General features: G+C 34.1%; 1 protein-coding gene across 1 annotated transcript in view; it reads left to right on the top strand.

Moving 5' to 3' along the window:
* LOC129808040 (neural cell adhesion molecule 2) overlaps positions 1-26,128 on the top strand; it is a 325,350-nt gene that overhangs the window by 253,295 nt on the left and 45,927 nt on the right. The window contains exons 15-17 of the mRNA XM_055857702.1: positions 238-352; positions 11,739-11,820; positions 14,214-14,355. Of these exons, the coding sequence (XP_055713677.1) occupies positions 238-352; positions 11,739-11,820; positions 14,214-14,355 (339 nt within the window). The remainder of the gene's footprint in view (positions 1-237; positions 353-11,738; positions 11,821-14,213; positions 14,356-26,128) is intronic.

Below are 26,128 nucleotides of genomic sequence, written 5' to 3' on the forward strand. Positions count from 1 at the left end.
AAGGGGTGCCAAGTGAAAGCGAGAGATTCCTCACAAGAGGGTGGATGACACAAATATAATCATGCATTAATTGTTGTCACACTCACACTCCATTTCCCGCTCATTTCCATCCAACCACCTTAACCATTTTACTGCTTTCGCCCCATTCCTCAGGGGAATTCGAGTGCGAGTGGCAAAAATTTTGGATCCCATGGTATCTCAAAATTATCACCCACGTCGACATTTTTACCATTGCAGAACATTTCGATGGAAGTTCAACAATTCTGGAGAAACACTGGACGTGGGTTCTGCACGATACAGCAGCATTAATGGGACGCGTAGCGTTCTGCACTATACACCTGTTACGGATCAGGTAAGATAGTACAATAATTTGGCCCGAAAAGGCCTTTAATTGAACCACAAACCATATGGAAAGCAAAATGACGATGATATTTTCTGCAGAATTGTATTTTTGATTTTACTAAGCTTAAGTTTACCACAAAATTGTTGATTTGTCCCATTTTGAGCATTTTCCAATCAATGGTTTTTTCATCAAAAGAATATTGATTTTCAAACAATAAAAATTTATTGTTTTTGTAGAGAGATAATAAAATTGTTATGTTGTTTGAACCATTGATTGATTCACATTCGAAAAATTAACCAGTCCATGGACTCCCCTGGAGCACTACCGCTTTTAGTAGGAATTATTTTTTTCATGTTTTATTTCTAAATCATTAATAATTGTGATGTTGTTTCTACTCAAGTATGAAAACCCATTCACATATATAATTTATAGCAGAAATTATCAAAACAATACTAAATGTAATATTTTTTAAAATTTTGTTAATAGCTTATCAATTCTAGTTATTCGAAAATCAATTTATTAAAAATTAAGCATCACACCGATATTATGGTGCGATTTTGAAAGTAATTAAATCATTATGATTTTCAATACAATTTTTCAATACGAAAACAAATATAATAATAGACTTATAATGTTTTAGATATATATTTTTAAATCTAAATCCCGAAAATGTAAGTTGTTTTTTTTAAATGGGTAAAGAATCGCGTCGAGCTAATTTTATCCATTTCTACCTCCTAGAACAGTTTACTCGACGCGATTCTTTACCTGTAAAATTCAACTCACAATCGAATTTTCACGCAATCCGAGTTGCACGCATATTGAAGTCTCTTGTAAAGAATCTCAGCTACCATAAGCTTAACCGGGCTTATCACTGGTTTTTCACTTTCATGCGACTCACTTGTTTAAATTTTCGAACTCTTAACGGGTTTTTCAGTCAGCTCTCTGATAAAACTTCGCATCGGTACTATATGTATAAACCAGGGAGGTGACATTAGCTCTGAAAAGTGCGACCAGTTTTAGTATAATTTTTTCCTTGTTTTCGTACACGTTTCACGAGATATCTCCAAAATTACGTAGATTGCCAATTTATGGTTTTCGGTTGCCTCTTCGTTATTAAATTGGCTTTCATTTTGTGTTATTATTTTTTACTAATTCATTCTAATATGACAGAAAATAGCTAATAAACTCAAAAAAATTTTCGGCGCGCTAGAAACATATGGGAAACATAGGAAAGGGACAGATAATCCTAACCGGCTTATGTAGGTGAGATTCTTAACGTGAGCTAACTCGGAGTGCATGCAAATTCGATTTGGAGCTGAAGTTGGGAGACGCCATTCAGTTATCTTGAATCAAATTCGTGAAATTATACAAATTTTGTATTTGAACCAAAATATCAAGGATTTGGATGAACTGACAGAAAAGTGTTATATGGGTGAAATGTAGACCAGAATGTTCTCTATAATTTTGCCGTAGAACTTGAACTCATCGATTACTCAGAAGCCAAGATAAGCGAGGTTTTTTGTTTCTTAACTCGTTTTTTCATCCAGAGTTCCCCAAGTAGTCATTTGTTGAACTTCAACTATATCAAAGAATTGTTGTATTTTGCGGGACTTTCCATTTAAACCCCTATTTTAAGTGTCTTGGTGGAGTAGAGGCAGTCAAATTGGCATATGAGTGATTTCAAAGCGTTATTATTGGAAAAATCAATTTTTTCACACTTAAACGGCAAAATCGGAGTGATAGCGTAGTCTGAGAGGAAAATGATGTATGGACGAAATGTAGAGACAAATGTGCTCTACAATTATGTTGAAGTAATCATCAAAATCGGTTCAGCGACAGTCGAGATAATTGAGGTTATGTGATATTGAAATTGGTTTTTCGACTGTGGCGCCCCTGGTGTTGGTCCCACGAAGTTCAAATATTCTAGAAAGTTGTAGCATTTTGTGAGATCTTTCGTTTAAGCCCTCATTCATCAAAATCGGTCACATAGAACCGGAGATATGATTTTTTGAATTTCGTGAACTTTGACCCCTCATATCTCCGGTTCTATTGAAACCACAGCGCGCATACGCACCATTTTGGAAACGTCCTAGACTGGACTACAACATACTAAAATTTCATTAACTTGCACAATGCCGTTTTTGAGAAAAGTGACTTTGAATTTCGATGAATTTTGACGCTATCACAGCGCCACCTGTGGTGACCTTTTGAACTTCCATCTGAAAGTGCTCATTGAGACGAACCAAAAAGGTAAAATTTAGGTCGCTATGTTAATTAGAACCGGAGATAGAGGCCGGTCAATGTTCGAACTTTGACCCCTTATAGCTCGGGTCAGGGGTTTTAGATCGACTTAAGGTTTTTTTTGTTTGATAGGTATAATCAACGGCTACAACATACTAAATTTTCAGCCCGATGCACAATGGAATTTTTGAGTTATTTAACTTTTAAGATTTAAAAATTTTCTTTTTAAAAAAAGCGCCCCTAGCGGTGGTTTTATGAACTTGCGATGTTAGAAGGGGAAGTGGCATTTCACGAGAGCTTTCCAAAAAGCCCTCACTTTTTAAATTCTGACAATTAGAACCGGAGTTATGGCCATTTTAAGAAATTTTTTTTGGACCCTTATAGCTCGGGTCAGGGGGGTCGGGGGACCTTAAGTTTGGTATTGATGGAAAGCTCTAAGGCCCAGCTATAACATACTAAAATTTGAGCCCGCTGAATGCCATAGGGGCGGAGCTATTGAGAAAACAAAAAAAGGGGGGTCTCCAAAATGGCGGAAGGAGGGGTGGGGGGTGGGGGGTCTATGCACCAAGTTGCAATTTTCACCCGATATATAACCTTTGCCGAAAACCGCAAGTCGATATCTTTTTTAGTTTAGGAGCTATTAAGCTCCAAAGAGCGGCCGGCCGGCCGGCCGGCCGGGAACGTAACTTAGCCACATATATATTCGGAATCAGGAAGTGGCGAAACACATTTTGGCCAAATTTGAGGTCGATCGGACGACATGAAATTTTGTTAGGATTATAGTAGGTGAGATTGTTAAGAATCTCACCTAATATTATATTATATTTTGTAGAATCCTGGAATATTGGTAAGATCAAAACTCAATCCTCAATTAATATCCCTGAACGTCAGAAAATTTTTCAAAAATGTAAATAGAATTCGAACCCAGAACCACCAGATAAAAAATAAATAAATAAAATGCAAAAAATTAGTAGATAGAATTCTAAACATATATATTCGGAATCAGGAAGTGGCGAAACACATTTTGGCCAAATTTGAGGTCGATCGGACGACATGAAATTTTGTTAGGATTATAGTAGGTGAGATTGTTAAGAATCTCACCTAATATCATGCCCCTGGTATAAACCTTAGCCCTTTAACGACGAGACAGTTTTCGTGGACCGAAAATCAGCAATAAAAATGAAACCGATTAACAAAATCAGTAAAAGGTCTTACATCTAACCTTAGAAAATCCAACAGAGTCTGGATTCGGTGTATTTTTTCCTCTATGAGCGATAGGGACAAAAATAGCCTAAAAATTTAAATATTTTTTCTGCAAATACCAATGAATGAGAATTTTCACTCTAATGAAAAATATTATGTTTGAGTATTGTAGTTTCTTTTTCCAAAATGGTTTTGCTTAAAAAAATTGGAAGTACAAAAAAGAATTAAAATTAGTTTTGATTATGGGAATTTAAAAATTCGTCATTTTTTAGCTTAAAAATTTACTAGGGCGGTGAGGTTTGGGACACTTTTTCATGTTTTGACTTTGAGACAGTATTCCAAAAAATCACGATAGTGTATTACAATTTTATACGGTCTATAGGATACTTATGGGTATTGACTTTATAAAAAGTACTTGATAGAACTTGGAAAATAACTGAGTTTTCTTGGAGAAGATAAAACATTTAACTTGACGCTTTGTCCTAAACCTCCCCGATGTGGGGCAGTTTAGGTCGCAAAAGGGGATGTTTCGACGCTTTTTTTTCGCATAATTTGCATTATTGGAGCACGTTAATTAATTTTAAGTACTAGATAAAAAATATTTCTAATCGAAATAAAAATGTTTAATCTTTTTTTTCATACTTAGAAATTAATATCAATTTAATATGTACAGTAGAGTTATTTATTGTCAAATAGTTATTTAAAGTATTTTCTTAATATTTTCCATCTACCTTTCTTTGTTCATAGAATTAAAACTATAAAATTAAGGATATCCAATCTTTTAGTCAAGATACATTTTAATATTTCCTACGATCAAGCGCCTGGCAAGTTGGCCTTTTTATATGGAGCTTTTTGAAGCCAATTCCTAAATTGATCTCGGACTCAGCGCACAGTTCTCCAAGGAAAAAAATTATTTAAACAAAAATTTAGTATATTTATCCCTCCATACGGAAAGGTATCTTATAATACGGAAAAACTTCTAACTTTTTAAATATTTATCATAACGATCACGAGTGCAGAAAAATTCCCATACGCATTTGTATGTGAAAGTAAGAAATTGCCTTCAACTTTGAAGGCCACTCGCCGGGGACTAGCCTACGATACAGTAGTGGTTAAATCCCATTTATTTCAAAAATTAATGAAAAAATCGCCTTGTCCCACACAACCTCTGTCCCAAACCTCCCCGGTCTCTCCTATATAACAAATTGCTAAAGCCGTGCATAAAATATCCTAGATTCCTTCAACCTTCTACTTTGCAAAAATGTACAAACATAAGAATAAAGGAACTTAAGATAGTCAGGAAGAATTATTTTCTTTATGGGACACCGGTGTTCCAATCGTCCTTAAAGGGGTAACCAAAGGAATCTCTCAAATTGAGAAGTTTATTACTGAGCATAAGGATACTGAAGCGGGTCCCGGTCAAAATCCCGAACGCCAAAATCCCGAAAGCCAAAATCCCGAATTCTTAAAAGTGTCACAGAGGTCAAGGGAAATCTTCTGTGTCTTAGGAAATTATTCTATACATTTTCCTCCATATAATTTCATCCCTTTCACGATTTTGAACATTCGGGATTTTGGCTTTCGGGATCTTGGCCTTTTTTTTTAGAGATTTTGGCGTTCGGGATTTTGGCTGCCACCGACTGAAACTGATATTAGTCACTTATTAAAGACTAAGAAAAATCTAAATTGCCGAGATTTACATTTTTTATGTTACTTGGTTCTAAATAGGAAAATTGTTCAAAATGGAAATTTTTTTAATAATTTACACTAACATGAAATGGGGCTGGCGTTAGAATAAAATTATTGGTTAGAAATCGAAATTCAGAACTCAATGAAATTAAAAATTAATTTCACCACAGGAACTAGGAGTTAAGTTTCAAATATTGAGTTTGTCTTAAGTACAATCAAATGGATCCATTCTGCACATTATTTGTTAATTCTACTGCACGCTCAAATGTGGTGTGTCACCACTTCATTGAATTGTTTCATGCTAAAAGCTGGGAGTCTTCAAATCGATGAAAACACCTCACGGCAGGTGTTGTGGGTAGAGAATTGTGGATGGTAGAAAGTTTATAAGCATTTAAATGTATAGGTATATGATGAGAAAAAGCATCGAAAATTTCACCACCCACTCAATTTTCGTCACTTTCATCTCATTTTCCTTATAACACATTATATTCCACTTGAATGTTTTAACGGAAGTTTTTGGGAAGAGAAAATTTCAACTCCATGGAAAATACTCTTTTACGCCCCTTTCTCTACTGAAGCTGCCCATTCTACCCATTAATTCTCATGTACTCGAAAATGGTGACACTCTTATGCCTGGGAAAATGAAAATTTTCACTTGCTCCACACACAGACACCTCATTGAAACCCTACTCAAGAGCTCAACAACAGTCGGAAAAGCCACCCGAAAACACCACAATTATTATTTCTCACGTGTGTTCATATTCAGGTGGAATGGGTATTCCCAGGGATTGGGAAGGGAGAGAATTGAAGATAGAATTGGGTTGTGTATTTTTGCCATTTTCCCAGGAAAAGAGTTGCTGCGACTGCAAGCGGCATGGGGTTAATACTTTTTGGTGTAATAGCTTAGAAGGATTAAGTTACTGTGATGTGTAGAAATTTAATTGAATTAAATTTGCATGTTAATTGAATATTTTCTCGTCATACTAAACTTTTCCTAACCCAGGAAAATTTGCCACTCAGCTATGAAATATGTAGGGTGTTTTTTTAATTTTAGGCCCCTTTTCGACTTTTGGCAACTTTAGCATAACAGAAAATAAATATAGGGAGCTTTCTTTGTTTTGGCAATTTAGACAATTTTGTTCTTTAAATTAAGAAAATTGCTGGGAATAGGGGAAAGCGCGCTGCCTTCGGACGATTTATGTTTCGCACATATCATTTTTTTTTTCGATGTGTTATAAATGAATTTGGCCCATTATAATATTATATTGTAATAGCTAGTTCATTTCCTCAAATTTTGAGAAAAGAGCTTTGAGTAAAATCCATGAGAAACATAGAGAAAAAATTGAATCGTCCGAAGCTTGAGTCGTCCGAAGGTAGCGCGCTTTCCCCTAGCTCAAAATTCACGCTTTTTTTAAATTAAATTTGGGATGGCATTATAAAATTTCGATATTGAGAAAAAAATTTAAGTACAAGGATTATTAAAAAAAAAACTGTAAGAGAAAGTGCCCATGCTTTACATTTACATGGTCCCAAGCTTTATAATGTAATTACTAAATTTAACATAGGACTAAATGAACATTGAAAAAATTTAGTCATTATGAAGCTTGAGACCGTCTAAAGCATGGGCACTTTCCCCTACCCTGCATTGAACCTTGTCTTTTTTATTCAAAATGGACAGATAATGTACATCAATTTATTGTGCGTTAGATTCTTAACGTTAGCAAATTCGGATTGCATACAAATTTGATTTGGAACTTAAACTGAGAAATTATTACACAGCGATTTTTGGAATCAATTTTCTGCAAAATTGCAACCAGAATCTTCTGTATAATTTTGCCTCAAAAATTGACCTTATCGGTTGCACGCGGTAGCCGAGATAATTCAATTTATTTCTTTTGGTACACGTTTTTTGACTACAGCGGGCATTTTGTCAATGTGACGAACGACAATATCAAAGAATGATTAAATTGATCATTCTTTTAAACCTGTATTTTAATAACGTAGTCGAGTGTAACCTAGCGTTGGTCCTCAAAGTTCAAAAGTTCTAGAAAGTTGTATAGCTTTGCAAGACCTTTAATTTGCGTCTTTACTCGTTAAAATCGGTCAAATAGAAACGGAGATATTCTGTAGAAGAACATGCTTTTGGCAAACATAAAGTTACAAAATTTCTTTTTTAGACTACTAATAAAAATGGGTGGCAAATTGTTCTAGGCTTTGAGAATTACTCGAACATGTGATTTACAGTATTTACAGTAGTAATAATAATAATATAATAATAATGCTGGCACAACATTCCATGATGGAACAAGACCTTCCCGCAAGGGGATTTCTAGACATGCATTATTATTTTTTCTTGTACGGGATGAGGTTGTCAGTCCCATGCCCGTGGAATCAAGTGCAGTGAAGCCCACTGGATGCAATCCGAACATCTTTAATGCCAGAAAAATTCCTGGTGACCTAAAGGGGATTCGAACCCGGGACGCTTGCATCATAGAGCGAGTACTCTACCACTTGACCCATTGAGTGCCCATATTTACAGTAGTACGGATCTAAATAGGGGCAGTACTTCCTAATCTCTGATAAGACTATCTAATAGATACATGTTCTCTTCTTTGACAAAAAGATAAAGATACATACGTTGATCTTAGCTCAAAAGCTTTATTTTTTTCAAAATTCCTTTTTATTCTTATACAAAAAAAAGATCAAGCTTATTTGAAATTATTTATTACACTCAAAACATTGCGCAAAACACCTTAGGGGTACAATTGGTTTTCGAATAATAAAATTAATTATTAGTTTATGGTTTATTATCGGTAACGGTCTGGTAACGGCCGGATAGACAGACAGACAGATCAGTGGGTAGTTGAACGGAGGAACAAACAGCGTGACATCACATCTCACAAATCGGTCTGAAACGTGAAGATTGTGTTGAGAAAGGTGTTCTGTAGGGGCTAAAGATATTGAAGAGTAAAAAAAATCGAGGAATTATATATATGCAGGGGGATGTGGGACATCTTCGAATGTGGGGAAGCTTTGAACGCTTTAAAATTGGAATTTTTAAATAACATATTGAGCTTTATAATGATATAATTTAGCTGCACAATCTGATTGAGAAGCTAAATTACATTGTGATATGGCTCAGTTCTACTTAACCCTTTAAGGACGATTGGAACACCGGTGTCCCGTAAAGAAAATAATTTTTCCTGACTACCGTAAGTTCCTTTTTTCTTATGTTTGTACGTAATTACAAATTAGAAGGTTAGAGGAATCTAGGATATTTTTGCAAGTCTCCAGCGATTTGTTATGTATCAAATTTTTAAGCTTAAAGATGACGAATATTTAAATTCTCACACTGAAAAATGAATGTATTTATTTTTTATACTTTCAATTTTTTTTAAACAAACCCGTTATGGAAAACGAAACTACAATACTCTTACATAATATTTTTCATTAGACTGAAAATAATTATTCATTAGTATTGTCAGAAAAATTACTTAAATTTTTGGGCTATTTTTGTCCCTATCGCTCGTAGAGGTAAAAAATGCATCGAATCAGAATCTTTTGGATTTTCCAAAGTCAGATTTTGGACGTTTCATTGATTTTGTTTATCGGTTAAATTTTTATTGTTGATTTTCGGTCCGTGAAAAGTGTCTCGTCTTTAAAGGGTTAAACATAGGAGAATAATCCCAATTACAAAGCTGCCTGACATTCAAAGGTGCCCCACTTCCCTCTACTGCTCTCTCGGTAGATTTTGAGCTGTAAAAATAAAATAAAACCATGGAGATGAAGAATTTGCATTGTGATCGTGCATGACAGTTTGACCGTAACCGACCTTACCAGCAAATAAGGTTCATTTTTTACTGAAAATGGAGAACAATATTATCTTCACACTATAAAATCTAAAATTGCATTTATTTTCTTATACCATCGCATCGCTGTATTCTGAATTACAAACAAAATTGGTAAATATTTTAGTCTTGATTCTATTTTGGTACGAATTCAGTGGAAATTTTGCAAGACGCAAAACATCCCACTTTGGGAGTTGTAAATATAATATTTAAATTCAAAAGAAATTGTACAGGAAATATGTTAATACATTGTAGAAATCGCTAGAAATATCGTGGAGTAGGAGATGGTAACACCAAATTCAATACATCGTGAAAGAGTTTTTATGTGTAAAGAGCACATATTTGAAAGATTTTTCCTCCATTTGAGGAAGATGTTGAATGGAAAAAAAAATCGTGCTAAAGTCACACGTGAGGAGGTTGGGAGGAAAAACCATGGGATGGATGATGAGAGGGATGTGAACACGCAGCATTATATGGTTCATAAAGTGGTGTATGGCACAAGGGGTCGAACGGCGGATGTGTTATGAAGAAGAGAAAGCTTTTCTTACAACGGTTACCTTCTATTTTGGTGAAATTTCTCCATGCGACCCTCATCCTCGGGCAAAAAGTTGAAGAGGATATTGGATAACGCGCGCCTTCCTCATTCATTCTTCGGAAGGCTTTTATGGTTTTCTTTACGATTGCACTTAATTCCATCGTCATAATATTGGGAATCGTAGTTGAGACTCATGTACTAAGTATCTTTTACTCCTTGAGGATCCTCTTTTTCATTCACACATTATTAGCTTCATCCTTACCAGCGATAGGTATCGCTTTTCCCATTGCTCCTCCCTGGGTGGATGTATTGACGACCCCATTCAGCCTGCCACTTCCGAGAGGTTATTCGTGAAATGCTCTTCATCTCGTGTTTCGGTTGAAAGTAATCCTACCAAGATATGCCTTGTTAAGTAAAAGATTGACTAAATAATCCCATAAATTTTAGGGTTGGTCCACTATGGGCAAGTACACATCGAAAACTTTTGGAAGTAAAAATTTTGTAAACTTTGTAAAAAAAAATCTGAATTGATAGAGAGAGCAATATTTTATTTTTAAATTTTGAAAGTCTGACCTCAGATTATTAGATTTATTAATTTTTGTAGTTTTAAAATTTTTTCGAACAGTAAACTGGTTTGTCCGAAATTTCGTTTTGTCCGAAATTCATAATTTTAACTCAAAACGTTTTTTATTGCCTCAATATAATTTTTTTTATTAAAATTGAGTATTTTTTGCTATTGATTTATAAGATTTTACGGCAGTTATCATGTAAAATTCGGCTGTGAACCTCTTAACCAACCACACCACACTGTTCGTCTTTTTCGCCAATCTCCTCCTTGGTCATTTCAACTGTTTCATGACAGAATTTTCCCACATCCCACTCCACAGAAAGCTTCCACAAATATTTTCCACCATAACTCCGGACACATTTACGAGGTAATAAATTAATTGGCGAAAAGCTCCATGAGAAACCGTGGTGCTATTAGTGTCTCACTCTTGAGATACTTTTATCATTTGGCACTTGAGTTTCAGGCTGGCTACGGAATTGGCCACGAATGTGTTGGATGGGGTGGAATGGGGGCTGACAAGGGAAAAGTTGAGGCTTGTTGTGACTTTTATGTTTCATCGGAGTTTCACGCAGAAATAAAGTACACTCAGTCCCGGCATTAAGTCCTTCGGGATTATGCACCTGACGGAATTATGCACACACAATTATGCAAATTTGCCTACCATCGGGAGTCAATTTATGAAATCATTTTTGAAATACGCCTGAATGCATACTATGTTGCTACGCGGGAAATTTGAAAACATTTTGCTACTTTTTCAGAACAAAATTTTAATTTCTTTTTTTTTAAGGTATTTTTTTATTATTCTAACCATTTATTGAAGAACTCTGGCCATGTACTGTTTGTTAATGCATTTATATTGTTGAATTAGTTGAAACATTTGAATCTTTTTGTTTGAACTACTTTTATCGACTTTTACTCTGAGCGAAATTCGTTCAACGGTCAATTTATTCAAAAGAAAGCCCCTGTAGGTATGCAAATTTTCTCGATGCATAATGCCATTTCGCGCGTTTTTTTTCGGTCCCGAAAATGTGCATAATGCCGGGATCTAGTGTAACAGTGGCGGCAAAAGTCCATTGGGCGATGGGTGGGATATAAAAGATACGAACATTGGGGGGGATGGTAGTTTGGTGAAATGGAGTGACGGTAAAGGTATAAATGATATAATTCGATAAGAGTTTGTTGTAAATCTGATCAATCTTATACAACATTTCTAACGAAGTTGTCTTCCTCTCTTTGTTGCATAGCCCTATATATACACATTAAGTGGTAGTATCTTAATTAAATTGAAACTCTGAACATTTTCACTCACAGGATTTTGGAACATTGTCCTGCTGGGGGATCAGCGAAATCGGTCCACAGGCTCAGCCATGCATGTTCCAAGTTGTACTAGCAGGTTTGTATAATATTATTTGGTCAAAATGTTTCGGGTACATTTAGAGAGATTTGGAATGAGAAAAGGGTCATATTGCACCTAGAGAAATATATAAATGTTTAATAGGGGAAAGTGGTGTGCCTTTGAATGCGGTAGCCTTTGAATGTTTCAATTTTTCTCTTAATTCTCAAAGTAAAACTTCCATTTTGTGAACTACATTTAATACACTGAGGAAAAAGAGGGTGCGATTAACTTTTATTCCTCTTAATATTAACACTTTTTAATGCATAATATTTACACCGATTTCGTAACAAAGGCAGGCCACTTTCCCCTAAGTTTATTCTGTGTTATATAGTAAACGAAATTTAAGATCAAACGTCTAATTCAAGCACATAAATTTTCGAACTAGATTTTAATAATTAGCTTATAACGAAACGGAAAAATGATTTCTGATAATTCAGACAAATATAAAAACTTTGATTTTTGAAATAAAATTTAAAAAAAAATGTAAAAACTGCTCTCTCTTGGAGTTCGAGCAGTTAAAATGTTAAAAGATTTCGAATAAAATAATTATTGTTCTTAAAGTTATAGCGAAATGAATATTTGTGTGCCCACCATGAAGCAAACGTTTAGAGATTATAACATGAGATTTTTCAAGCGTTTCCAACAAGTCGATTCTAATTAATTAACACTAAACCTACCACTGGTAAAAATAAAAGAATCAAATTGATCCAAATTTGATCCTTTTGCAAAGGATGGATCAAATTTCGAACTCTGAATGCACATTTTTCATAATAGAACGTGTGAATTTGATCCATCCTTTGAAAACGGATCAATGCGATCCTTTTATTTTACCAGTGACCAAATCTGGTTAAATTGACCATTTTAAAACCTTTTTAAAATTTACACATATTTAAAGGGTACAATTTCGCTAAAAAACTTTAAAATTTTGTAAAATATACATGTAATATATTTTTCGGAGTTTAAATTCCTTTTTTTTTTCAAGAAAAATGTGTTGAGTATCCCATCTACTACAGTGATCTGTTATTCGACCGAGCGTGCTAGGAAAAAATACCCAAAACGGTCGGTAGGTTTAGTGTTAACATGGCATAGATTATTCTGTTGCGCAGGTTTATAAGTCCAGAGTTTGCTGGAACAACTTCACCCGGAATGATTCTTGATAATACACATATTCGATAAGGCTTGAATTTAACCTCATGAGTGTTGAAACAATCCTCAAGTGTAATACCAAGCCTCATATGAAGGTTAATTGATTCGAGTGTTGGATTTTAGTTGTGACAACACTCATTTCGTGTCCTGGGTAGGAATTCTCTAACTCTGTGAACGCTTCACTAGTGAACGATTCGCCAGTAAAAGGTTCACGAACTTCACAGGATGATCACTTCACAGAGTTACAGAATTCCCCCATCCCCCTTGTAACACTCAACCTTTTCTAAGTGTATTCAGATCTTTGACCAGATAAGTAACTGGCTAAAACTGAGCTTTTCAAGGACTGCTCCCTCTTAGGTGTCCTGTCCTAGTCTTTTTTTTTATCTAAGTTGCTCATGAAAAGTTTGGACACATGACATATTTTGTTGTAGACAACTACAATGAATGAAGTTTAAAACATTTTCTTGTACATGTGAAAAATTTTTCGTTCCCAAAAAAAATCCTTGCATCGCGTTTGGGATTCACTATGGTACTAGGCCCGCTATTTTGAAGCGATCCGCTTTTTCAGTTTTCGTTATAGATGTGTCTAATTCAAAATGCCTAATGCAGATAGAACATCTAGAGCTACAGCTAAAAGCTTTGAACTTTTTTACCCTCAATGAATGACCCATTCCACTAAACTCAGAGTACTAAGCAGGATTGCAATGATCTAAAATTAAAACTCTGTCATGTATTGGTCCAGAGGCAGTGATTCGGTGATTTTGAAGCTCGGACCAGTCAGTGTTTGCCGACAAATGAGGATCTCTCAATACGAAAATCATATTTAAATAGAGGGAATGTGTCAGATTCAAATCATTAATGAGCAAATAATAATGGATACATAAAGTAACTGGCATTCGAAGTAAATCTCATTTAAACTAATGAATGCACAGTGTTTTTCTTTTTGTGTAAAGTGCTTAAATCTAGCCCTTATTTCTCAGTTAGATTTCTCTGGGTGTAATATGACTAATAAATCAGATAAGAAAGTTTCCTTGGATACCACAGATTGTAGTTCTAATTGTGTCAAAGCATTTGTATGTGGTATGGTCTTTCCTTGCTAGATGAATTTCTCACAATGAAGTCCACACAGTTTGTCCATCTTTCTGACTAGAAAAAAAGCCAAATTTTATTGGGGTAGTCCGCATGAAAACAATAAATTATTAATTCCGTTTTTGGTTAATAAATTTCATTCTGCCCACACACAGGATTCCCATCTGCAGTGAGCAACTGTACATTGTACAATCAGACGCAAATGTCTACGGAGATACAGTGCATTGCCGGATATGACGGCGGTTTGCCGCAAGTGTTTGTACTCGAGTTGTATTCACAGAGAACGGGTCGCACGAGGTAAATACCACATCCCTTCCTGCATATATTCCCCCTTCATCCACCGTATAAAACAGTCACCCAGGATGCAAATATAGTTCTAGGGGTTAAATGTGTGCCTGCATAGCAAAGGTATGATGGCTCAAGTGTAACAAGAGAGATATAGAGTGAAATAAATGACAAAGTGGAAAGTGGTGTATGTGATTTGTGCGCGCCACAATGAATAGCAAGCCAGCAGATTCCCGAACACCCACCATCGTCATCCAGAAATCTCACACATACATCACACCGATTTCACATGAGAGGGGGGTCCCTTTCTAAATTTCAACTAAAATCCTGCACCATCCCGATCCCACCAGACTCCCATATCCGTTAAAACCCCCAGCAAGTGCTGTGTGTATGACATTGTGAATAGTTTTCATGAATGGGAAAGATTGTGAGGAGACAGCCCCAATTTAGGGGTGTAGCAGTAGAGCTAGATTACATTACTTCTCGCAAATTTACTTCACACGCTCATACCATTGCAAGTGCCAGAGAGCAAACGAATGCCACAGCTCTATCATGCTCTAGTCATAAAACTTGACAAAGCACTCGCGATATTAAGTATAATACGTTACGCAGTTGGTAGCGTAGTGGCATCATAGACACTATTGCGGAACAATAACTCCCATTTAACTACTAGAAATGTGTAGAGCTTAGAACTTTGATTGGTAGAAAACTTTTTTATTACCCTGAATTATACAGCTCCATTCACTTTTCATTCTTGAATTGTTTTCTACAACGAGAAAAGTCAGATTGTAGAAATTACCACTCCCCGTAGAAAACTCTATCATCCGGCTAAGCATAAAACCAGTAATAAACCTAATTCAGCTTATTTTTGGTGAGATTCTTAATGTGTACTAACTCGGAGTGCCTGGGACTTAAAACTAGAGAGCGTAAGGGCCTAAATAGACTCAGGCTGATCCTCTAGAATATTTGGCCTGTAAAATTTGGCAGTAAAGATATATTCCAAACTATCATACAGTAGTGGCCAAAATAATAGGACCACTTTGTAAAGCTTATTTTTGTTTTAATTTTTATATCTTTTTCCAACTTGTTGCAATAACTTTGTTGTAGAAATGAGTATTCCAATGAGTATTTCAATGAGTATTCAATAATATCACTCAAAAAAAGCGAAGAAACTTGTTAGTACTTCACCACAGCTAAATAAGACTGAAGTAAACACGAAGTTCTGTCATATTTCTCGTAAGCAATTGCTCACACTGAATTTTCAACAAAGCAATTTTAACTCAAATCATATTCAAAATTTAACGTATTTAGTGTTAAAATCTTCCAGAAAGAACAAATATTTAGATAGAATTCATTATTCATCAAATATTGGAATAAAAATCCATCATTTTAATCAATTTATTTTTAGTGTCCAATTTTATCCTCAAAGTGTCCAAAATAAGAAACTGGACAAAATTATGAGCCTTTCCCCTATTCGACGTAAGGAATTTATTTGAACATTTCTACATCAAAATTATTTGGACAAATCGAAATTTAAAAGAAATACAAAAGAAAAAATAATGGTTTTTGTAGGGGTGGTACTATTATTATGGCCACCACTGTACATTAAAGGGTTAGAACTATAGATGGCAAATTTCATGAAATTTCACGTTTTTCTGCCTATTGTAGATAGAGACTACGGTTCTAACTTAGTTCTAACTTAGAACCATAAATTAAAGGTCTGGTGCATAAGTTTCCTGTATTTAATCTTCTGCTGTAAAATTTCACAGGCTAAATACTCTCGAGGATCAACCTGGGTCTATTAGGGCCCTAAGGCGGAATAAACACTTTAGACGGTTTCTTTTCGATGCTTCAATTATTGTTGAGATAAAAAATATTGTCTAGGATTTGGCTCCGGCACACCTTTTAGATCAGGATAATTTCATGAAATCAAAATTCGTGTTCCTTTCTTTCTCATATATTGTGCATATGTTTATATCTCGTTTTTTTCACATTCCAAATTCCATAGGACTAAATTTATTTTGGTGTGATACTCAAAAGAAGAAGAAGAAGACTGCGAAAGAATGAGATAGACAGATCCAAAGCGTGTGAGAAAGAAAGAGATTCAAATTGCGATTTCATAAAATTTTTCTGATCTAAAAGATGTGTCGGGGTCATTAGGATCAAAAATCAGTTTGTATTTAAACCAAATTCAGAAAATTTAAACCGAAGATTCGCGGTTTTGAATTTCGTAAACTATAGAAACTAAAATTAAAAATTCTAATTATGGCTGCGGCACACCTTTTAGATCAGGAAAATTTCATAAAGTCAAAATTCAAATCCTTTATTAAAAGCTTTGCATGTCTAGTCTATCCAACTCTTTCGCACTCTTTTTCTTCTTTTAAACATCACACCAAATTGAATTTAGTTCAGTCTAATTTTGAGACCGAAAGACTGGTATAGATTTATGCAAATCTTCTGAGAGAGAAAGGGACGCGAATTTTGACTGGTCTAGCTCCAATGAAATGTAAAACATATTGTAAAACCGAAAATATTGTACGAGTAAAAGACATTTCCACCGTTTAGTCCTGGAGGTTGGAATCAACGCTAAGACGGCGGTGGACGCATGGAGGGTGGGAAAAGTCAAGAATGAGATGAAATAAATTCAAATTCAAATTTTGATTTCATGAAATCCTACCGAGCTAGAAGGCGTACCATCAGCATTAGAAACTAAAAATTGTAAGACTAGGGTGGAGTAACCACTTATCGCTAGTTTTAGATAAAAAGAATGAAATTAACTGTATTATAACTTTTGACTCCTTATTATCATATAACTCAAATTTGACACAAAGTTACTTACCGCTGCATGCAGTCTCATTCGAATTTTCTTTATTATGTGCTGCATATTTTCAACTTTGGGGGATTTAAAAAAAATTAAACAAATTTCGCACTTTTGAATATCCCGGCTAACACAAGGTAAGCTGTTACTAGCACAATGCTATAATTAAAGGCATTGTCGATGCTCTTAAATAATAACTTAAGCCAAGTTCATAAATTAAGTTGTTAATAAGTACTTATTAAGTACTTAATTGAGGATTTTTTTGAACGAAAGTAGCGACATCTGGTGGCAAAAAGTGGAAACTGGGATAGAGAATGCGATAGGTACATGTTAACCATTGGTTAGAAAGAGATAAGAAAAATGACATTTCAGAAAACATAACCACAAAATGTTAGTAAGCACGTGAAGTGTCTCAAAAGTTTTCTTTCTTTTAGTCGTAAATTTATAAATAGTGAATTTCAGTGAAATTAAATAACTTAACATCCTTCTTTGAATTTTCATGTGGTAAGTACATATAACTCAAGGTTCTCCCCGTAGTCCCTATACTTTGTAATCCTGAAATGTTACTAAGTTCACAAGTATCCCAAAATCTATTAAATTTTTCCTTTTATGCTTTCAACTTGCGATACGGAAGCTTAAATTTCCAAAAACTGACCCATTTTTTATTAAATCCTCTCTTCAGTGCGTGATCCGGGAGTGTAAATTACCCACAAAATTACCAAATGTTGACGAATCCTCTCTCCAGTCCCACTCGCGTAATCCGAGAGCCGGAAGTGCATAACTTCACGGAGTCCCATAAATTCACGTTTCGGGAGTCTACTTTTTAAAAAGTCTTGAATATTATTAATTTTTTATTTGATCGTTCCTTTGATTTTTTGTTCCAGATGCACCTTAAACATTTCTCAGGAGAAATTTGAGGACAACAAGAGTTCCATCCAGCAATAGTTGCAACTGGGGAAAGAGTGTTATGCCGGACAACATAACAAAGTTGCGGTAGCAACATGTTCATCTTGCCAATTAGGCCAATTAAGCAAAAGTGTAATTTTGACTTTTATTTCAGAAATAAACAATATGAAGAATTAAATATATATGTTTTATATGCATTAGGGTAACTCCTTGAAAAGCACTTAGTTGAAAGTACTTAATTAAGTACTTAGTTAAAATACTTTTCGTGTCCTTAATACAAACTACTTAATTAAGGACCTTAACAAAGACCTTAATTAAGTACATAGTCTTAAGGCTGAGTCATGCCATATTAGTTTCACTACTCGTCACAAAGCGCTGACGTTTGTCTCATTTTCATATATTTTTTAAGTAGTTGATTGTTCTACAACTCTCTAAAATTAAGTTATTGAATTAAGAACTTATTAAGTACTTAATAAGTAATTAATGTGTTAGCCGGGATATCACATTTAATTTGATGCCTTTCTGCTTGGTTGAGCAAAGCCTCAGTTTTATATGACTTTGATGACTCGAGTACTTCCCTTGTTAGATATATTGGCTGTAGATTCATCAAAACAATCGTCCTACAATTTGAAGCAGGAGTACCTAAAAAAACTGATTTTTATTAACAATGCTAAAAGAACCACTTCGTCGGCACTTTTCACCACTTTTCGCCAGTTCTGTAATCACTTTTCGCCACCCACTTGGAATGGTTCAAACTCGATTATTTTGAGCAATGTTATGCAAAGAATACATTCAGCATTTCATTTTCCCCATGATCACCTTATTATTACCCACATTAAATGATTTTTCTTCATTTTTATTTGAGATATCAAATTATTAAACTGTTGCAGAAAGTAAATTAAGCAGATTTGACAATTAAGAATCTATGAAGTGAAGTTAGCGTCGCTTATTACAAACTATGACGACAGGTGGTGAATCAATTTTAAAATATTACCACTTTCTGCCATGGCTCATTTTTACATAAAAATAATATAAAATAAAACATTAACTAACTAAATACAAATTTTATGTACTCGCCGAATGTAATTAAATGGTCAGTAGACAAATTATTTATTCAAAATCGTAAATTTTGTTCGATAAAATTTTCATGACACTGTATTTGGTAGGAAAATTTTGGATTCGATGCACTTGCTTAAAATATTCCTCTAAAAAATGCTCAAACATTTAAATTCAAAACAAAAAATTAGTGGTTTTCGACTCTATAAGTAACAGTAGTAGTGATGCAAAGAGTTTTACGGCTAATTTATTTCACAAATAATGGAAAAATTGTGATTTTAATATAAGTGGCGAAAAGTGGGGTACTGGCGAGAAGTGGTGATTCCACCCTAATCGGTTCCGCGGATAAAGTCGCTACCGTTATTATGAATCCCGAAAAGACTGAGTGGATACGTAATGTTCCCAGAGAGATTTACCGCTCTGAGTGGGAAGTGATGGATCCCAAATGCCCGAATTTGAGAGAATCTACAGTATCTTAACCAGGGGCCTTTTGACATTACATTTTTCCATACGTTTTTGCGTAGAGGTACTGAAGACTATTGGAAAGTTTTTTCCTAAAGAGAATTGACTTATCAGTCTGATAGATTTTGAAATCGTGCATTAAATGCTATCTAAAAATACATATATCATAATGCTTGCCGAAATAATACTAAAACTACGAGCAAATGTGTTTAACTCGCGGTGCAATATCTGCTAAATTTTTACAAAAAAAAGTGAAAAATAGCTTCACTTTTTATTAGGCTTGATGGGCCCCTGATCTTAACATTGACTCCATAAAATAAGATGGGGTAATTCGGAATCATGTCTATTTTGCGGAATTTTGAGATTTTCTCACTGTTTCAGATGGTCAAAGAGAAAAGGAAAGCCACGAAGAAGTACAAGGCTTTACATTCGAAAATACTTTTTCGTTCTTTTTTTCCCCTTTGATATCTAAAAATGTTAAAAAATATCAAGGTTCCGAATTAGACATGATTCCAAATTACTCCATCTTACCCCATTGCATGGAAAAATATAATTAAATTCCGCAAAAAAAAATATTAATAAGTTACTAATTTAAAATTATCCGACAAATCAAGAACTTTCAAATTTGGTTGCACATAAATTAATATTTTCCTGCAAAGTTCGATCAAGAAATAAATAATAAAATAGGAATCTTCTTTTTTAATTAATCGCTAGACGATTAAGGGTGAATACCGAGCGAATTAGAGAAACTAATTCACTATTTTAAAGCTACTATGTGTATATGTATATTTATACTTTTTCGGTCATGACAAATTATATTTGCAGTTTGCTCGGTGGGAGTCCAATATCTCCACATTTTCTGTACTATGTGTGCAAGAATGCGAATATAGAGTGGGGGTTTGGAATGTGCTGGGTGATGAATTATCTCTCCAAAACTCCTCATTGTTGCAGCATGACTCCCAGGGCTTCAGAGGATGGGCATGGCTTGACAATAATTCTCACTGGATGTCTATATGCGAAAGTTTTGGGTGGTTTTCGTTGAACTTCCCAATGGCCTTCTCATGTTTGATTGCGTCAGACTTTCAGACCCCATTCACACAGGGATTCACACCCCATGGGTGGGCATCATCATGACATTTGCTGATGCATCCAACCCACATTCCCCTCGAGCCATTCGTTAATGTTTTTAATTAGAAATGCGGTATGAGCATTAAATTAATGTAATAGACACCGAAATTCTCCATTTTGACTTCTCACCCTCAAAACTGGAGATTTTGGTGAATTCATGCACAGTCGATCGATTCAATGTATAGGAAGCACAGGAGAGAGCGCCAAAAAGGGAAAGATAAGGGGGACTCATATGTCTATATAGGCGAACATTGGCAATCTTCCAGATAGATGTTCATCACATTACATACTTCTCAAATATTCATAAGCATGTCAAAACTGTCCAAGGCCTGAACATTTTGATGGTGGAGCACAGGCTCCATCATTAGTGGGGATGAGTTGAAAAAAAAAGGGAACAAAGGAAAGTGGAAAAGTTAGGCATAAAAGCACTCAGCCCATAAGTGATATCAGTTTACAAGTGTTGTTCATATCGTATTACCCTACACTTGCGATTCATGTAAAAGATATTGAGATTTAGGATTAGACAACGTAATTATTCCATCATGTTCAATAGCTTCCTCAATCCTGGTGTTTTTTTTATCCTAATAGTAGTCCATATTAAAATACTGTAGGCATTAGCACTCAATTGTAAAAGGGAAATCGGATACTTCTAGCTAATGAAATCGATTTCCTAAAACCGTTAAAGAGAGGGCTACATTTATTCACCATCAAATCTGTCAAACTGCCTCCGTTAAACGGCAAAATGGAATATATAGAATTTACAGTGGGTGTCAATAGTTTGTTGCCTAATGCATGTTTGAGAAATCAAGTGAAAAAAAGGATAGAAAAAAAATACTTTTTCAAATTTTTCTTTTTGCAGATGAGTTCCCTGTAATCCGTAGATATTATTTATATTTTTCAAAATAAATAATTAATTTTATTTCATATCAAAAATAATTGTTTTCCAAAAGTTAGTCATTTTTGAAAAATCAAAAGTTTGTTGCCTCATTTAAAAAACTAATTTAAAATGGTCAAGGCATGCAACCAAACTTAACCCTCTAACGGGTAAGACCGCCTCCAGGCGGTCATTCTATAAATCGCATTTACTGCAATAATATTACTTATTTGAAGTTGAAATATCTACAGTGTTCTCCAATTATAGTCTTACTAACTTATTTTCTGAAGCTGAACTCATTTTGACCTTTCGTTTGCTTACAATATTCAATTTTGTGTGTCAGGTCAGAGAAAAAACAACAAAATGTCGCTCGCAACATTTTGCGTTTTCAAGTGCAAAAAAGATTGTTTTAAAGTAATCTAACTGTAGTACGAATCTTATTTCCTGAAAGATATGTTCTTCTAGTTTGTATATTTCAATTTATAAGTGTGAAAAAACTAGAAGTAAGAGTTTTAGAAGAAAAAAAGGAAGACCGCCTGTGGGCGGTCTTATCCGTTCAAGGGTAAAATTTTCAAAAATCATCGATTTTTTTATTTAATTGTTTTGGTTGTTTTAGTAAAATATATTATTATTTTGCAAGATATTGTATTAATCATGGAAAACAATTCAGATTACACGAAGACTGTCCAGAATGAGTAAAATGGTCGATTTCTGAGAATTAAGCGAAATTGATAAAGAAGCAGACTTCAACAGTGATGATGAGTTTCCTAATTCGTCCTTTAATGCCCCAGATCGTGAAATAGAACCAGAAGATGAGCAATGTATTTCAAATTATACAAGAAGGTGACGTTTTCATAGGTGATCTGTGACCTATTCGGTAAAAATCAGTCTTATTGAAACACATTGAGCTTCATTAACGTCTAATTATAAAAATTATAAACGTTTTTTTCCTAAAAATTATCATTTCTTAGGTAATCATACAACATTCATCCATAAAAACGTTTAAAATTCATATATTTTACTATTTGTTCACTATTTTTCAATTAAAAAATTTCAGTCTTTTTATGCCTTAAACCGATATGATCGCCTCCAGGCGGTCTTTACCTTTTCTCACCTGGCGCCCAAACGGAAAGAGATAATGAAGAATGGATGGTATTTTTGAGTTCAGTGGACCATTAATTACCCTGGACAAAATTATTTAACTACTTTTTTTGGATATTAAAGAAAACACCGTTAGAGGGTTAATGTAAACTGGTTAAATTTTGAGTTTTTGTCATTTGAGAGGCAAATGGTGGATTTGTACTTATTTAAAGTTGCCGATGGTAAATATATGTATATAAAAATGGTGATAAACAATAAGAAATAATCTGTTTTTTGATAATTCATAATTTAGGTTAAAAATGACAAATTACAAAAAGTTAAAAGGTGGGAAACCGTACAGAGATACTTTTGGAATGAATCGGCGTCGCTTAATTGCCAAATTTTGTGGAAACTCACGAAAGGTTATATATATAATGGTCAAATATTATAATAATGAGGCACGAGTACGTCTGAAAAACGCTACTGGTAGACCCAGGGTTTCGACTCAGAGAGTCGATAACCGCATTGCAAGTATTTCTGATACTAACCCCATGATGCCTGCTCCAAAAATTCAGAGTCAGTTGGTTATCGAAGGCATACAGGCTTCAAACCCAACCGCAAATGAATGAAAGTGGTAAGAATAATTAATTTTTTTGCAGTTTTCCATTGGTAAACAAAACCAATCTGGGTAAAAAGTTGCAAATTTACTTGGAACATGCTAAAAAAGTAAAAATATAACCTCTTTCTTTCTCTAAAAATCTGTGTATGTATATCCTACACTGTCACACTCTTCTTTTTCTTTAGAACATCACACTAAATTAAATTTAGGTCAGTTCAATTTTGAGTCCGAAAGAATGAGATAGACGTACGCAAATCTTCTTAGAAAGAAAAGGACGCGAATTTTGATTTCATGAAATTTTACCGATCAAAAAACCGAGGCGGAGGCATTAGCACTGAGCATAGTGACCTCATTTCTATTAGAATTTGACAATTTTCATTCACTAATATCTCTAATATAATAGAAACTACTTGTTAGAATGGTACCAAATTGAAATCAGATAGAGTTAAGGATATAGAAAATAGGATAGTAAAAGTTTAGGATCGCTGAAGATCCTAATTTCTTTAACATTTGCCGTTAAAGTGAGGCTTGTTTTGTATACTCGATTTAACCAAAACTAAAATTGGTATATTAGTTGAATTATTCGTCTTTAATTGAAATACCAAGAGATTCCTACTGGTAAAAATATCTAAAAATAGAGTAGTGGTCCTTACATCCTTCGAGGATAAGTTATTGACATAAAAAGTGGGGGTAACGTAAATCCTTATAAGGTCTTGATAAAACCGAAACTGTTCAACTTTTATGTTGAATTATTCGTATCCTTTTAAGGATGTACGAGCATATACGATAGATATCCTGGCAATTTACTCAAAAGTACTCCGATGTGTAAAAATAAAAGGATCAAATTCATCCTTTTGTAAAAGATGGATCAAATTAGCATGTTCTGTTATGAAAAATGAGCATTCAGAGTTCGAAATTTGATCTATCCCTTGCAAAAGGATCAAATTTGGATCAATTTGATCCTTTTAATTTACCAGTGCTATTATTATCCCTTAAAGATAAAAATAATCCTTATTTGAAAATTGTTTCTATGAGCATGCTATGTTCATCTTGAACATCCATAACAAAAATTTTACAAAGGTTAATATTGAATTAGTTCAAAAATTTTGAAATAATTATAGTAAGGTCAAGGTGCGGTAACTGGATCGTTTTCCGAAGAGTGCCACTTAAACGCTTGTTTTTGGACTGATGAAATTCTTTTTTACTTCTTCTAAATTCATAGAATTATTCACTGTTTCACTCAGAAACATAATATAAAAAAAATCATCAAAAATATTAAAGAAAATTTATAAAATAATGATAATACTGAAATAAGTCAGCATGCACTAACTGGGTCGCCTTTGCGCTAATTCACTTTTAATTAAACCTTTGGATACTTTTTTCACAAGGAAAAAACAATAAATGTTTTCAATCAACCACCTGTCATTAGCGAAAATATCACTGCTAGAAAATTTTTAGTGAAGAACCCAGCTGGCACAAGATTGAAATGAGTCGATTACACTCACTTATTTAATGGATAAAAATATTATTTTTGCTTTTCCTCTAACTTGAATAATTATATTATGTTACTGTAGTGACTATATTACGGAAATAAAAATAAAAATTTTATTTTAAGTGGATTAGTCATAAACGATCCAGATAGCGAAACGCCCGGATTAGCATACTGGACTATAAAGTAAACTCATTAAATTAAATTAAATTAAACATATTAAACTAAGGATAATATAAAAAAAAATTATATGTGAAGAATTATTTGGAAATGCGTACATGTACGGTGGTAGTGCTGTAAATATTGAAGGATGCTACTATGTGCTCTTTTTCCTACACAATAATTATTAAATTTAGAGTACGTACGTTTATTTCGTGTCAACACGACAGGGGAACGTGTCAAACGCACTGTACGTTCGGTGTTTCATTACTGGCGCATTTTTTTCACGTAAAAAAATGTCGATTTGAATCTCTATGATTACTCAGTAGCAGAGGAATTTAGTAAGCTGCATTAGAAAAAAAAATTACTAAATTTTGATTAATATTTTTTGTAATATGAATATCTTTCGATTTAAAAGTGCTTGAGCAATGCCTATAATTCCAAAATAAGTGTAAAAATCTTAAAGAAAAATGAAAATCAAAAGAAAGATAGTTAGGTGATATAACGACATAAACAGGAGTTAACATAACGTCAGTTAAATCAGCATTTGTTGTAACTTCCTTTTGACAACTTTTCAGGAGACGAAATTTTCAATTCAATTTTATTTTTCCTAAAAAGGAGCCCCGAATGCAATACTTTTGAGTCCAAATAATACAAGTGGCACTAATAAACTTTAAGTTAACTCGAGAAAATCTTCATAAAATTATTTTAAAGCTGAGATATTGAGATATATAATATGTCCGATGAAACACAATAAGATTTTATCGTAACTTCCATCCTTTTTAAAGCCGTAACTTCCAATGTATGAAAATCTTGGAAGTTACGACAATTTTCTAAAATACATTATATCAATTTTAATTATTCCAGTGATAATAAGCGCCTTTATTTAACTAAATTAATCAATTAAACTCTTATCCCTGTCCCTAAAAGCTTTTATTTCGTAAATTTTATTGAATAAATATTGCGCGCCGCGTCGATTGTTTTGTTTTGAATTTATGACAGATGGGCAGGGATTTTTTCTTACCTTTTCTCACAAATATTCAATTAAAATGATTTCATGTTGCATTATTCGCACTGCCTTTGGATATTTGGAAGAGTTTGTGAACGTTTTATTGAGAAATATTACATTTTTTGCTGCAAATTACAAGCTACGCAAACGAGCAAAAGAAGTTACGGCAAATGCTGATTACTGAA

Source organism: Phlebotomus papatasi, chromosome 3 (assembly GCF_024763615.1).
Source record: "Phlebotomus papatasi isolate M1 chromosome 3, Ppap_2.1, whole genome shotgun sequence".
NCBI lineage: Eukaryota > Metazoa > Arthropoda > Insecta > Diptera > Psychodidae > Phlebotomus > Phlebotomus papatasi.